At 40.8% G+C, this 16,481-nt stretch overlaps 2 protein-coding genes across 10 annotated transcripts in view; both read right to left on the reverse strand.

The window, feature by feature from the left end:
* LOC101340867 (microtubule-associated protein 4) overlaps positions 1-16,481 on the reverse strand; it is a 223,759-nt gene that overhangs the window by 40,950 nt on the left and 166,328 nt on the right. For all 9 annotated transcript variants that reach the window (XM_023726525.1, XM_023726546.1, XM_023726528.1 and 6 more), the window contains 2 exons: positions 14,496-15,833; positions 13,707-13,829 (listed from right to left, as the gene is read on the reverse strand). In XM_023726525.1, coding sequence (XP_023582293.1) covers positions 13,707-13,829; positions 14,496-15,833 — 1,461 coding nt within the window. The remainder of the gene's footprint in view (positions 1-13,706; positions 13,830-14,495; positions 15,834-16,481) is intronic.
* LOC111819543 (uncharacterized) lies at positions 7,961-13,695 on the reverse strand. The gene has a single exon (XM_023726564.1). The coding sequence runs from the start codon at positions 11,369-11,371 to the stop codon at positions 8,195-8,197; it is 3,177 nt and encodes a 1,058-aa protein (XP_023582332.1). The 5' UTR covers positions 11,372-13,695; the 3' UTR covers positions 7,961-8,194.

Consider the following 16,481-nt stretch of genomic DNA (forward strand, 5'->3'; position numbering starts at 1 on the left):
CTTATCTGCCTTTAGCTTCTAGAGGACAGGAAAGTGACCTGTCCATCTCTACCATGTCAGTGCCCAGCCCAGCGCTTGACACATAGTAAGCAAGTTCTCAAAAAAGGTCTGCTTAGTCGGACACCTTGCACACTGTCTCTATATCATCTGACCAGATCCTTCCCATCATTAAAGCTGTCTTCAGTTCGAAAGAGGTGACATCTTTTTGGAATGTCCTTTGGCTAAAGATTTTTAGGTTCCGTTCTGCCTGAGTCTGAGGAAAGTGCATGGACTCCTTTATGTCTGATCAGAAGGTGGCTTCTAAGGCTCTTTTATCAGATCATATAATTACACGTCAAGCTCCGTGGGCTTTAAGCACAGATTGAAGGTCTCTGGTCTCAGCAGATGTACTGGCAGATGTTTCTGTTTTTGCTTTGTGCCTGTTCAGGGCATTGATTCTGGTATACATGTCAACTGGTTTCTCTGTATTCTTTCCTATGAATACCAAGGCAACGCTACTTTCCAGATTAACCAAATAGTCCTTGTTATTGTCTCCAGGAAATAATTCTAACAAAATTATCAATAAAAATCAATAATTCTACTAACTATAATGACTGATGACAGTCTTTACTAATAAAAGCTGCAAGTTGTGAAGTTACTATGTTTTCTTTCCTGGAAGTAAATGATGCATGTGTTTATATACACGTGTTGTTATTGTTGTTCTGTGCCACTGAGTCAATTTCAACTCCTAGCGAACCCAAGGGACAGAGTAGAACTGTTCCATAGGGTTTTCTAGGTTGTAATCTTTACCAGGAGCAGATGGCCAGGTCTATCTCCTGCAGACCAGCTGGGTGGGTTTGAACTGCCAACTTTTAAGTTAGCAATCAAGTGCATAACCACTGAACAATCAGGACTCCTTTTATATACACGCACATAGATACAAAAACATTTCAAAACCATATCTACTAAATTTTAGCAACAGTTCTTAGTCCATATTTAACTCAAGAAAATCATGATTCTCCCTGATTAATTTTCAAAGTTGGGAAGCAAACAGAATTAAACAACTGAAACAAGTAATTGATTTTTGTGACTCTAAAGCTTCAAATGCTTATGGATGAAAAATCTCCCATGAAGAGCAACATGGAAATTCTAGACCTTTGTTTTTTCAAGCACAGTATTTATCATCCCATAAAAGAAAACAGAACTATCCACTGCACTAGGTAAAAACTCAACCTCCTCCCCCAACTGCCTCCAATCTAACGTCTAAGATCCTGTGCTTATGGAGGCACGCAGGACCCTCAGGACCTTTCGACAGCTTACTCTTTTCCCCAGTTTCACCTCAAAACATTCCGCAGATCTCCCCGCTTCCCAATCTGGATCCGTATGCCAGCCACACCGAAATATCTGCTACTCTTCAAACTTTTCATGCACTTACACTTCCCTGTGCATTTACACAGGATATCCCCTAGAAAACTACTTTGTTCAGCAAACTCCTCGCCATACATACTTCATGACCCACTCAAATGCTACCTCCTGCATGAAGCTTTTTCATTCTCTCCTAAGAGGACACAGTCACTTTCTTGTTTGTATTCCCATACTACATAGCTCACACTTCTATTACAGAACTTCTCTCACTAGAGCAAAATTTTCTGTTTACATATTTATCACTCCACTCTGGAATCCTTGAGGAGTACAGAACGTGTTTTATTAATCCACTCCTAGAATACAGGAGTAATATCACTTGGTGTCTCCTGAATGAATGAGTGAACTAAACACTAAACACTATGCAGAGCACCAAACTAGGCAATGTTTATATGACAATTAGGTCTTTGTCTAAAAACTTACACAAATTTCCACCATTATTAAACAGTTTAAAGATTAACAATTTCAATCTGATAACAGCTGGTATGGCCTGCTTTAATGGAGGTGTCACAGGTAAAAAGACAGAAGTCCACTTTGCTGTCCCTTTGCTATTTTAAAGAAGTAAATGTATCTTCAACACTGGAAATCAGAAACTAAAAGTGGAAGTTATTTTATCGGTTGTTTTCTGAATGCCCAATGCTACTGTCATCCAGAGGGGAAAAGTGGAGGCTGAGGAAGTGTGAACCTCCTTTTAAAGTAGGGTAACCATATTGTTTGACTCATTTCAAAGAATATTTAGATGTTTTGGCTCAAAGGAGGTGACCAATAGCACTGACTGCACAGGATTCTGTGAGGAATAAAAGAGTTTTAGACAGTGTTGAAGTAAGTTTCAATAAATAGTAGTTATTTTTAGCCATGTGACATATAAAATGTCCCCCCAAATTTCATCCACATATAGTTGGTTAAGAAGAAAAGAAGCCAGAAAAAGAGAGGGTGGGTGAGTGGGGAGAAAGCAATGAGGAAAGGAACTTCACAAATGGCACTACAGTTAAGAAAAGACATTGCCAAATGCCTACCTCCCCAGTTGTAAAATAGTAGCAAGTTCTAAAATTACAAGTATTTTTTTCATCTGCTGAACATATTTTATTTATGTACAAGGGCCTTGAAACTGTTAGAATTCTGGGTTTATAAATTACTTCAAGTTTCACACCAAAACTTCCCCCATAAACTGAAGACAGTTGATGGGTCCAAGTAAACTGAAGAAAAAAAATGAAGACAAATAAAAAGGAGGTCAGGTTCTCACCAGAGCAAAGAAAGGGCCTATTAACATGGATCCACGGTAACTGTAAGGAGCCCTGGTGGCACAATGGTTAAGCGTTTGGCTGCTATACCAAAAGGTCAGTGGTTAGAACCCATCAGCCATTACACAGGAGAAAAGACCTAGCAATCTGCTCCCATAGAGATTACAGCCAAGAAAACCCTATGGGGCAGTTCTACTCTGTCATGTAGGGTCGCTATGAATTCGAATCCACCTGATGGCACACAACAACAACATGATAACTGTCCCACTCACAGTAACGACATCCCAAGTGCACTGTCACTCACAGCTCTAGATGCCACACTTCCTTTTGGCTTCTGGGAGAGCACATAATGTGGAGCAATAGCAGAAACTATGTACAATATGGATCACCCTTTGAAACTTGCTCTTCCCTTCATGTAAAACACAGTCCCACAAGAATTCCTAGTGGCATAACAATCTCTTCTGACAAGTTAAGCTCAGCCTTCCTGAAGTATCTCATTAATCCTCCCTGCAAGAACAACATGCATAACACGTGAAGAAATCTGCTAAAGTTTCACCAAACCTGAGAATGGCATAAAAAAAATAACAGGAGAGGAGACAGTAAGTTGGAAGAGACTTTAGCAACACAGTCTCTTTCTCAATTTAAAATAGGATAAAACTAGCAAAAGATAATTTATAAAAAATGTCATTAGGCACCATATATTTGATATTTTGATAAAAGCACTATGCTGATGCTGGGGAGAAAACATGAATAAATCAAACATAGTCTGTCTGGAGAATTCCAGTCCTAACTTAACCTCTGATCCACAATTCATGTCCTCATGATGTATCTCCATTTCTCCAGCTAGAAAGTGTTTAAGTAGTGCTTAGATACTTACTATTGTCATGATTTATATTTTATTTACACTTTCTATAAATCTGATTTCTAGATTATGTTGTTGTTGTTTGTTGTTAAGTGCCGCAGAGTCGATTCCAACTTATAGCAACCCCATGTGATACAGCAGCACTGTCGCATAGGGTTTTCTCAGCTGTAATCTTTCCTGAAGCAGATTGCCGGGTCTTTCTCCTGTGGAGCCACTGAGTGGGTTCAAACTGCCAACCTTTTGGTTAGTAGCCAAGCACTTAACCATTTGCACTACCAGGGCTCCTTGGTAGTGCTTAATATGAAAATAAAAAAATATATAATTACTACTTGTCAAGCATCATTGTTCTCTTTTTAAGAATCTAAAGTTTCTGGAAGGTTCTTGTGGCAAAACTGAGAAAAGCCCGGGTCTTAGGGACAGAAAGATTTGGGTTCCTATCCTAGCTCTACCACGTCACTATCTGCATGACCTTAACCTTGAGTCTCTATTTTCTCACCTTGCGAAATGGAGAGAATCTTTCATAATACTGTAGTAGGGCTAGTGTCATGGATTGAATTATTGTTGTCGTTAGGTGCCGTCGAGTCGGTTCTGACTCATAGCAACCCTAGGTACAACAGAACGAAACACTGCCCGGTCCTGCGCCATCCTCACAATCGTTGTTATGCTCGAACCCACTGTTGCAGCCACTGTGTGATGGAATAGTGTCCCCCCAAAATAAGTGTCAGCTTGGCTAGGCCATGATTCCCAGTATTATGTGGTTGTCTTCCATTTTGTGATCTGATGTAATTTTCCGACGTGTTGTAAATCCTGATCTCCGCCTGTGGTTAATGAGGCAAGATTAGGTTATGTTAAAGAGGATTAGGGTGGGATGCAATACCCTTACTCAGGTCACAGCCCTGATCCCTGGGGTGTGGCCTGCATCACCTTTTATTTCATAAGAGATAAAAGGAGAGAGAAGCAAGCAGAGAGATGGGGACCTCATACTACCAAGAAAGAAGAGCCAGGAGCAGAGCAAGTCCTTTGGACCCGGGTTCCCTGCACTGAAAAGCTCCTAGACCAGGGGAAGATCGATGACAAGGACCTTCCCCCAGAGCCGACAGAGAGAGAAAGCCTTCTCCTGGAGCTGGCGCACTGAATTCAGACTTCTAGCCTCCGAAACTGTGACAGAATAAATTTCTGTTTGTTAAAGCCATCTACTTGTGGTATTTCTGTTATAGCAGCACTAGATAACTAAGACAGCTGGTATACATATTATATAGATTATATCAAGATATAATCTGTATCTACGAATCAATCAATTGATAGATAACTAGGTACAGAATATTTGTGCCATGGATGTAATTGCTATTATTTTTTAATCAACACCACTAATAATATCTTTACTGCCCAAATATTGAAAAGCATGGATAACACCATCTAACCACAAGACAACTGAGGACAAGATATGTGAGAATCAGTGGCAATCTGGGTACATGGCAGTAACATGAATGAGTCGAAGAGAGAAACAAAGAAAATTTAGTTAAGGACAGGTCTCATACCAGTCATGGAAGACCATCAGAGTGTACATGAACCAATGGTGAATGGGCATAAGGGTCCACCTTGCCTAGTCCCCTATCACAAAATCCTCATACTACTCATTCCTCCCAGTCCCCTGCCTCAGAGCCCCATGCTTGCTTGAAGCTTTGCTCTGTATTTGCACATTCAGCTGCCTCCTAGACACCTCTGAATAACTGTATTATAAATTTATAAGATCTGTATAAAAAAATCTTATAAGCCATCAACTCTTCCTAGGACTATCTATAAATTTAATGTGATCCCAAAAAAAATATTGACTGGATTTTTCTTTTTTAACTATACAAGCCAGTCTCAAGTTTATAGGTGACAATAAACAAGCAAGAATAGCCAGAAAAACTCTAAAAAGGAAACACAATAGGGCAAGGGGTGGGGCTATTAGATATTAAAATATATTATCAAATATTAATATTAGCCCTATTAGATATTAAGGAGCCCTGGTGGTGCAGTGATTAAGCATTCAGTTAAGCAAAAGGTCAGCAGTTCAAATCCACCAGCTGCTCCTTGGAAACACTATGGGGCAATTTTACTCTGTCCTATAGGGTTGCTATGAGTTAGAATCGACTCAATGGCAATGGTTTTATTTTTTGGGGGTGATTAGATATTAAAATGTATTATTAAGCCACACTGTGTTACTGAAGCCTGAATAGAAAGCCCACCAGATCAGAAAAGAAAGTCTACATATACGCCAAATACAAACAGGAATTTTGTCTATGAAAAGGACTTCAGTGGAAGGCAGGTTATTCAAAAAATGACAGTGGGATGACCAAGTAACCTTACCTCACATCTTATAAACAAACATACAAGATAGCAACTTCCAGAATGATTAAAGATTTAAAATGTAAAAAATCAAAAATTTCAAAAAATTCAGTGAGGTGGCTTTCATAAACTTGACAACACACAAAGAAGTCATTAAAGAAATAAAACAAAAATCTATGCTGAGAACTTCTCACCTATTAGATGAACACACATAATAACGACAAAAAAAATCACACTAGTAGAGAAAGCATAGGAAAATACTCATCTATGTTGCTGGTGGCAGTATAAATCTGGTACAGTTTTGTGGTTCTATGGGGAGAATTTGGCAACACCTATTAAAATTACAAATGTATATATTCTTCAACCAGAGATTCCACCCCAGAGCACTTTTTTTATTACACAAGTATGATATTCCATATATACAAGAATAGTCAAAGCACCTTGTCTGTAAAAGAAAAGAACTGGAAAACACCTAAATGTTCATCCATAAAGAAATGGTAAAATACATTAGGGTACATCTGTACAATCAAATACTATATAGCTATTACAAGAGAATGAGGCCCTTTTCTTTGTATTGATTTGGAAAGATCTCTAAGGTATATGGTTGAGTTTAAGGCACAGAGCAGTATGTGTATCTGTTTTGTAAAAAAAAAAATCAGGAAATATATGTCATTGCCTGTTTATGCATAAATTGTCTAGAAGGATGTATAAGATACTGGTAACATTAGTTGCCTCTGGACAGACAAACTTGGATTGGGGTTAATGCAGGGAGAAGGACTTACATTTTACTGTATACCCCTTTCTCCCATGTGTGTGTATTACCTATTTAAAAATAAGTAAAAAAAAAAAAAAAATTTAACTATTAAAAAAAAAGTATAGACTGTCCTTAGAAAAAAGATGTTATAGTAGAACCTAGAGAAGCAGCAATAAATTTTGTCATAATCTATTACCCTCCCCTTCGCTACTCTACAGGGCCACTCCTAAATGTAGTCTCTGTGCCTGGCCTGGCCAAGAAAGGCCCCAAAAGCTCTGCAGCACCTGCCTTGTTTCCTCATGAATAAGAACACATCTTCTTTATGCATTTCTTCGGAAATACTGATCAAAAAGAGATGGCTAGGTTTTCACAAAATTTACATGTTGTCCTTTGTATCACAGCTGAAACTGAAGAACTGGTCTAGAAACCAAAACTAAACAACTGGATAGAGATTCTTAACAGATGTTGGAAAGTCCTATACATACTACTTCATTTTTTCCCCTGGTAATAGGGTTGCTAATAGAAGAAAGATAAAAACAAAAAGATGACAGTATCTTCTGCAACTAACAACCTTTAGTATTCTCCACTCACACCCCAAATATTCTTTACTGGATACAAATTCATGCATAGTGCAAGCTTTACCCAAAAGGAACAAGTCCACACCATGCAGAACAATCCCAAGATGAAGTCTCACAAAATCCTGACTGGCTACCAAGACCAAGTGGTGTTTTTCTTATTTCTAGAGTTAGTAGCTGCATCATGCAAGCTGGGAAACAGTGATTAAGAAATAGTGTCACTTGTAGGCTGTGAAAAACCTCAAAGGCCAGGAAGTAGATTCTTTGAAGGCTAGATTCAGGGAAGCCCTGATTAAATGTACACTTTTCAGGGGAAAAAAGGCTAACATTTCAAAATCTTAAGGCAGTCTTCCTAATCTCATCCCAATTACTTGATTGCTTAGAGCCAAAAATGGTAAAATTATGAAGACTCCTATATGGGCAAGTTTTACTCTGTTTCATGGACAATAGGCTATGCCTCAAACTCTAATCCACATGCAACTGTGGGCCAATGGCTATAAGCAACACACTGGTCAAAGGATGCAGCTGCATCACTTGAGAGGTCATTTTCCACTACTAAAACATAAAGTCTGTGCCTACCAATGCTGATTTGAGGCTACCATTTCCTCATAACGGGGAAGACCATTTTCATTTACTCCAAAAGCAATTTGGACATTTATTCCCACCAGCACAACCTATATATACACTGACAAAAAAATCTCATGAACACAGCTGGATGTGAAATGTTTTCTTCCCTCTTGTGAATCCTTATACCAAATGATTAAAATCTGACTGTAAACTTTGCACACAAGAGGCAAAATTTTTTTTTTGTTTTTTTTTTTTTAAATTAAGAATAGCTGGATTGTGACAGACCTTCTGCTAAACAATTTACTGTTGGAAATTTAACTAATCTTAAAACTCAAGGTTGAGTGCTGGGTAATAAAGACATGCAACCAAGTCACTAGCCTCATCAAGCTGGACACAAGGCATGCCTTGGTTACAGAAAGCACACAATTAGTAGTCATAGATGTCCATGCCAACAAACCAATGATTAACAAGGATGATTAGAGTTTGAATGGAACCAAGGCACGAGCTTTCTGCCTTTTTGATGCTGACTCAAAAGCCTCAAGCACACGCATTTCCCCAGCAATGGCTGGTTCATACCAATGGACTTCCGTTGCTTGGATCGCTCTCGTTCCTGGATTGTAGACTTTGGCAGAAGTGGAGTAAGTCCCCGGGACTTGGTAGGTCTCATGTAGCCTTTCACTGGTTCTGCCATTCTGCTTTTATTTTCTTTCTTCCCTTCTCCCAGTGCCACAGGTTCAGATATTTCTGTTCTTTTCAGAGGTGCCTCCAAGATCTTATCTTTGGGTTCTGGGAGTTGAAGACCCTTGGGAGCAGTCACTACTAACTCATCTACCATTCCAGAAGGGGGAGCTTCAACTTCGCCACATAAGAAATTTGACTGGAGGTCTCGTGTTACCAAGGAAGCATATTCCAATTCTGTGATTTTACAAGCCAGACTCATTTCTTTCAATTCATCCTTTTTACTTTTTGCAGGCAAAAGAGTTACATCCACCCCCTTATTCAAACTATCTGAGTCCTTGGAATCTCTACATTCAGCATTTTGGTCCTCACAGGAACTGGGCTTTTGTGCTTTGTCTCCCAGTAAACCAGGAATTTGAGCTGGAGCAGACCCTTCCTCGGTCTCTTTTTCTTTTTTCACTGGACATGCTGGAAAATTACCCCTATCTGCACATGCTTCTAGGACTCTGACTTCTCCTGGTAGGCTATGGTCTTCTGGTGCTCTAGGAAGAACGTGGCCTTTTGCAGGCTCTGTGGTTTTCTCTATTAAATGCTCAGATGCACCACTGTGCACTGACTCAGATTTTCCTACCACATGCCCTCCATTTATTCCTTCTTCATTTTTCATAGGATAAGCAAGCTCACCTTTATTCTTAGAATAGTGATTCCCATGGCTGCCAACTGTTTCTATGGCTGCTGGGAAAATTAGGGCAACTCCTGTGTTTGTAGAAGGCATAACAGTAGAGGGAGCCTTGGGTCTTTCTTGATCTGGGACTCCATCTTTGCTGCAGTCATCTACTACCACTAATTTGGAAATTTGGGCTGGGGCTGCTTCTTGCCCACTTTCTGCCAAAGTATCTGGAAAGAAATCACCTTCCTTAACTACTTGAGGAGTAGAAATGGGCAGTTTTTCATTGGCTGCTGATTCCATAGCCTCTAGAGGGGCTGACTTATTCATCAACCCTGGTGGTATTCTGGGGCAGGTAAATGTAATATTTCTATTTTCGTCCACATAGCCCAGTCCTTCAATTCTGTGGTCCTCTGTGGTTTCCATGGGAACATGTATTTTTGCTGCATCTATCTTATTCTCTAGAATGTGCTTCTGGGGAAAATTATTTTTAACCTTTTTACTTTTTCCATCATCACTCCTTTTATTTGGTTTGTCAGCCACTGCAGTCTGTTCCTTAGCTGCATCTGTCTTACTCTCCTCAGACAATACTAAAGGAATAAATTCTACCCCCTGGATTTGGTCTTGGCAGCTCACATCTGTCACCATGGCTGCTGACTGAGTAACAGCACAATCCTTGACTGTGCTTGTTTTGTTCTCTGACAAAGCCCCAAGCTCAAAAGAACTAGCCTCAACATTTCTACCCTTTCTGTCAACTAATTCCACTGTGGGTGTACTGGATGTATCAGAGAACAAAGGATCACGCATTTTGGGGAAACTGAGTCCTAACTCCTTGTTTTTATGGGGACTACTACCAGCAGCTCCATCATTACCTTCAAAAGGTGGACGGAGGATTTCTGCCTTGCTCTCCATTCTAGCAGGCTGTATGGAATAACTGTTTTTAAACTTTTTGTTTTTGCCTTCGTTGCCTCTTTTTTTAGGCTTTTCAGAAATCCAGGGAGCTGCCTCAGAATCCATCCAAGGACACTTTCCTTCCTTGCTCTGGTTACTGACACCCATATCTATGGCCACGGCTCCTCTTTCTGTGCTACCACCAGAAATTTGAGTTATGCCCGACTGATTTCCCAAAGGAATCAATGGCACCATAGGGTCAGTCTTCTCCTTAGGTTCCCCCATCACCACTGCCTCAATGAGATCAGCCATGGTCCCTGGTTGCTTTGAAGAATCTAGCCCCAGCTCCTCATTTTTACCCCCAGCAGCCATTTGTTCTGGTTTTAGGGCTGGCTCACTTGGCACAAGATCAGCCATGCTGTACTTCTGGCTGTCTATAGGACATGACAGTTCAGGTCTTGCTCTCACTTTCCCAGAATTTGCTCTCACCTTCCCAGAACTTCCCCTTCCCTTCCTGCTCTTGCCATCACCTGCTATTCTCTTAAATGGTTCATTCCCCAGCTCAGGGATCTGATCTAACACCTTGCCCTGCAGCTGCTCAGAAACAAAGACGCTGATCTCTTGCTTTTGCTTGGGAAATGCTTCCTTTTTTAGTTCTTTAACTTCTTCAGCTCCTTCAGAAAACTGTTCCTGTTTGATATTCTGCAGTTTAGTCATTTTACTTTCATCATCCCCTTCTTGCAGAATACTTTCTAATGGATTATTTGCTGTCAAAGTAGGTATCAAATTAGGCAGTTCTTTTGCTGTTGTGGGTCTTGACATGCTACCTTTAACCTCTTGGTTCAAAACAGGAGAGTGACCCTCTTTGGGTCTGATCTCCAAAGGAGTTTCTAGATGGTGTGCAGAAATTTCTGAAAGGGGTCCTTTCAGATTGAAAGAGTTTATTTCCTGGCTTTTAGGTACAGGAGTCTTCAGCTGGGGTACAGGCTGTGGTTTGCATTCATCTTGCTGCAGCAATTTCTTGTCTTGGCTCAGTGGTACTGACTTGTTGCCTTTGACCTCTGACTCTACTCTCAGTCTGGGCTGAGAATTTAGTTCACTTTTCAAGGGTTCTTCTGAAGGACACAAAGGAACTTTGAGACTCTCTGAGACAAAGTTCTCAGCTATCAGTTTGGCTGCTCTGGAGTCAACTACACATTCCTTTTTCAAGTTTTCTTTGGATACAGGTCCATATTCTGTGCCCATGGTGGTAGACTGGCTGGGGAGAACACCTGATTTTTGTGGGTCAGCTGCAAAGGAATGACTTTTAGGCTCATCTGCACTGTCATCATCCCAAAGTCCCCCTGCCCGAGGTTGCGAATATCTCTTTTGCTTTGGTTTCTTCTTTTTTTTCTTCATCAGCATCGGTGTGCTTTCCACTTCCCAGGTCTCCCTGCCAACATCCCTCTGTGGTTCAAGGAAGTCAACATGAATAGTTTTCCTCTGGTTCCCAGGCTCTCCACAGGAAGACGAACCAGAGACCCAACCCAACTCAGACAAAGAGCAGGGGCCCAGCCAGGGATCAAGAGTCTTCCGTGGAGGATAGCCTCCCAGCAGCTCAGGAGGGACCCTGGCAGGCTTGGGCCGGACTGACCTGCGGTCACTGGGTCTGCAAACTTGTTTGGCTTGTGTGGTAGGGGTACCTGCAATACATGAAGTTGGCTAAAATTCCAAACAAAAAACTCCTTGTTATTGTTTCTTAAAAAAAAAAAAAAAAAATCAATTTAGTGACTCTTTAAATAGTCTATTTTCACCACCCCACATATTAATTTGTTTAGAAAAAGTTTCCCTCCCTCAACTAAACATTTTTCACCCTTAACTGGGATTAGCAAATATTTAATATAGATCATCTCAGATAAAGATTTTTCACAAATATGTTTACAAAATGTTCAAAACTTAAGGAATGAAATTCAAACTGAAGTCTTCTCATCTCTCTATATAAGCACTTACTGCCTATAAATCTTATCTGATGTTTATATTTATCATTATTTTTAATAGGTACACAAGTCCCAATTCTGCAACAAGATGGTAAGCCTCTATAGGCTATCTTTCAAGTCTTTATATTCCAGTAGACCTCAGTGCTTAAAAGAAAGCAACATGCCTTGTCTCTTTTTGGTGACATTTATTAATTGATTGAATAAAATCTACATGATTTTCGACAGGATTTACAATTCTGAGAGTCTGTCACCAACATTATATTAGATACCTGTGAACTAACGAGATAAATTCTGGGAAGTAGACCAGAAGGCCAGACTTACTCTACTACACACACACATGCACGCACACATACACACAAAAAATACTTATAAGTAGTATTTTGGTCAGTGAAAAATACTCATCATTCCAGATCCAGAGCATCCTACTTTGAAAGACAAATGTTTTACATTTCAAGTTCTGTTCCTAAATGCACTTTCAAGAAAAGAAAAGGAAATATACTTAAGGTCACGCAGGTTAGCTAATGAATTACAACAATTAGGATGAACACCCCTGGGAAAGACTTTAGGAAATCATCTGGTCCCAACCTCCTCCCCACAGGCAAGTCCATGGATCTAAGATCTAAGATCCCAGGAAGTGTCCCATTAAGAGCAGCCTATGACAGCTCTTGTCAACTCTGAGCTAGGGAACTGATTTCAAAGAACATTAAAATATTTAAATAGTATCTTTTGTTGTTGTCCTTACCCCTCCAAACTCCTCACCTCTATCTCAGGTCAATTACTGTTTCTCTTAAACACTTGCTACTAGGCCATAGCACCTTACAGCATTTATAACACTTATCTGGCAATTAATCAGCAGCAACTTGGTACCATCTCTTAAACTATTTTATTCCATTTTTTATGTAAATCTTTGGTTTCAGAGTTCATGCCTCGGCACTTCTCTTTTCATACAGACTATAATAACCCAAGGGCAAGGACCAGGGCTTAAATATCTATGTGCCTTAGTGTGGTACATTTTGTACACAGTAAACACTCAATAAATTTTTATTACTGTATTGAGGGTCACTAAAACAACATTTAAAAAAATAAACATTAATTTATCTCCTATTAGATAGTAGATAATGTGTGAAGCACTAGGTATTCTAAGTGAAATAAGTCATGGCCCCTGCCCTCAAGGAGTTCACATTCTAATCAGACACAGAAAAGTTAACAAAGAATCATAATGTTGATAATCATATGCACATGCTTCTGGCTTACCATAAAAAACATGTAATCTTAAAGTTCATAGAATAATAGAACTTTAGGTTGGAAAGTACCTTAGCACAGTGCTTCTCAAGCTTTAATATATACAAGAATTATCTGGTGATCTTGTTAAGATGTAGTTTATGATTCAGAATCTCAGATGGAGCCCAAAATTCTGCATTTCTAAGAAGCTCTCAGGAATGAATATCCAGATGTTGTCGGGCCATGGAACACACTACAACTAGCAAGAATTCAGAGAACACTTTGACCAATTTACTCATCTTATAACTGAGTAAACCAATACGACACAGGACAGAATAGCAAACAGCTAAACTGGATAAAAATTCAGGTGTCCTGAGTTGATCTAGTGGTAATTTTTAAATATGCAATAAGTGGACTTATCTAAGAGAACTGACTTCATAATAATACTGCCGATTACCACCACACAGAGACAATGTCTACTACCACCACCCACTGCTTCCAGTTTAAGTTGTTTTTAAGTCCATTCTGTTTTCCTGACTTACCTGAGGTCTCTGAAGAAAGTTCATTAAGTTGACTACTGATTTGTTTCTTTTGCTCTAGTTTCTCTGATGCAGAATTCTCATCTGTTGGCAAGTTGTACTTCTGGCCCATGGCTGTGACAGGTTCTAAAAGTAACAGTAAAAAACCACATTTCAGAAAAGAACTATTTCTGAAACTATTTCTCCACCTGCCAGAAATTGGAGACAGGAATAGTGTGTGAAGAATTCTGCTACAATGGGCAGCAGAGAAATGGAGTGGTAGCTGGGAAGTGGAGTTGGGAGGGTTTTTTGCTTTGTTTTAAAGATGGGAAAAATAACAGCTGCTTGTAGGTTGGTGGGAATGATTCAATGACAAGGAAAAACTGCTAAGAGGCCAGAAAGGTAACAGTTAAGGCAATACATCCGAGTAGGCAAGAGGAGATGGGCACTAGTACAAAACTGCCTTAATTAGGAACAGGGGCAATTCACTTATAGTAACAGGAGAGAAGGCAGAGTTTGTGGGTACAGATACAAGTAATTGGGTAGATGAGGCAGTGACAGTTTGTGGATGTTTTCCTCTACTGCTTCAATTATCTGTAAGAGAAATAAGATCAGCAGAGAAGAAAGATAGAGAAGGTGTTAGAGGGTGGAGAGGACTGAGGTGACAAAGAGCTAAGAGAGTGGGAATGTGAATAGATTTCCAAAGTACAGTGTGTGACTACCTTTATTTACCTGGAACGATAACTGTTTATTATTCTTCTGGAGACTACACTGTTGTAGACAGAAATACTGACAGCAAGCATAAAACCATACCTGGTGAAATCACAGACGTAGGTGCAACTGACTGCCCCTCATCCTGGAGAGATTCTAACTGGGAATCCTCACTTATTCCTTCCTGTGTCCGTGCAATTTCCACATCCTGAACTGGAGCTGGTGTCACCTCTGCTTTTGAAGGTGGTGCAACATCCTTGGTTGGAGTCAAGTTGTTGGCCTGGGTCACGTCTGTTGCAGAGGGCAGAGCCACATCCTTAGGCACGGCTACCTCTGTTTTTGGAGGCAGAGGCATGCCCATGACCAGAGCTACCTCTTCTGGGAGCAGAGGCACATCCTTGACTGGGGCCACCTCTGTTTCTGAGGATGGAGCCAAATCCCTGACTGGGGCCACCTCTGTTTCTGAGGATGGAGCCACATCCCTGACTGGGGCCACCTCTGTTTCTGAGGATGGAGCCACATCCCTGACTGGGGCCACCTCTGTTTCTGGAGATGGAGCCAAGTCCTTGACTGGGGCCACCTCTGTTTCTGAGGATGAAGCCACATCCTTGACTGGGGCCACCTCTGCTTCTGAGGATGGAGCCACATCCTTAACTGGGGCCACCTCTGTTTCTGGAGGCAGAGCCATACCCTTGGCCGGGGTCATCTCTGTTTCTGGGGATGCAGCCACATCCTTGACTGGAGCTACCACTGTTTCTGCGGATGGAGTCAAAACCTTGAGTGGGGCCACCTCTGCTTTTGGAGGCGGAGCCGTATCCTTGACCAAGGTCACCTCTGCTTCTGGGGGTGGAGCCACATCCTTGGTTAGGACTACCTTGGTTTCTGCGGGCAGTGTCACAGCGCTGGCAAGAGCCACCTCTGTCTCTGGGTACAGGGACAACTCCTTGGCCAGGGATATTTCTGCGGATGTTACATTGTCCTTAGCCATTGCCACCTCTATTTCTGAGAGTGACACCATACCCTCAGCTGAGGCCAAATCCATTTTAATAGGCAGTGCTGCCTCTGTTTCCTTTAACAGTGTCAAATTCTTGCCCAGGGTTACTGCTGTTTCTGTGGATAGTACCGTGTCCTTGTCCAAAGATACATTTGTTTCTGTAGGCAAGACAACATCCTTCCCTGGGACCACCTCTGTTTCTTTAGGTAGTACCATGTCCTTGACTAGAGTCAAATCTGAGTCAATGAAAGGTTCCGTGTCCTTGGCCAGTGCCACATCTGATTTGGTGGAGGGTTCCATGTCTTTAGCCAATGCCATCTCTGTTTCTGTAGCTGGCCCCACATCCTTGGCAGGGGCTATCTCTGTTTCTCTAGGTGGCAGTATTTCTAATACTTCTGTGGGTGTCCTCTCTTTTGCTGATGCTACTTCTACTTCCTTGGCTGGCTCTAAGGAAAATAAGTTAGAAATTTAGGACCCATCATTGTCTACTGAAAATTCTGCATTCAAAGCTTACTTTCTTAAGCAGACGAGTATCTTGCTTTTGTGACCATAACACCCTAAACATAACTAAGAAGCTGCCCAATTAATGAATTTCTGCCTACTGTTTGATAGTCCCAATACTCAGAAGAATAGGGTACTGGGAGGATATGTAGTGCAGGGAAGAAAAGCAAAGGACAAAGAAAACATAGGTTTTAAAAAAATAAAACAGAACAAAAAAACAGTACACGATTAGTATTAGAAAGGGAACCTTGTGAGGCAGCTGGTCAGTAATCCTTATTAAAGAAAGAACCGCAAAGTTTTAAATCTGCATTGAATTAAGACGGGATTTATTTTGCCCATTGACCCCAAGTGATGTAATTCAGCTATAATTCCTCCAGCTGTGATATCAGTAATGTTGTTGTTAGTTGCTGTTAAGTCAATTCCAACTCATGGCTACCCCATGTGTTATAGAGCACAACTTCTCCATAGGGGTTTCTTGGCTATAATCTTAATGGAAGCAGTTCACCAGGCCTTTCTTCTGCAGCATCACTGGGTGTGTTCTAACTGCCACCATTTAGGTTCGCAGTTGAGCGCAAACTGTTTGCGCCACCTAG

The sequence above is a fragment of the Trichechus manatus genome, unplaced genomic scaffold (assembly GCF_000243295.1).
Source record: "Trichechus manatus latirostris isolate Lorelei unplaced genomic scaffold, TriManLat1.0 scaffold00001, whole genome shotgun sequence".
NCBI classification, from domain to species: Eukaryota; Metazoa; Chordata; class Mammalia; order Sirenia; family Trichechidae; genus Trichechus; species Trichechus manatus.

What these genes read in the sequence shown, in the direction of transcription:
- LOC111819543 (XM_023726564.1), bottom strand. Translation starts at nt 11,371, where the DNA reads ATGCTGATGAAGAAAAAAAAGAAGAAACCAAAGCAAAAGAGATATTCG.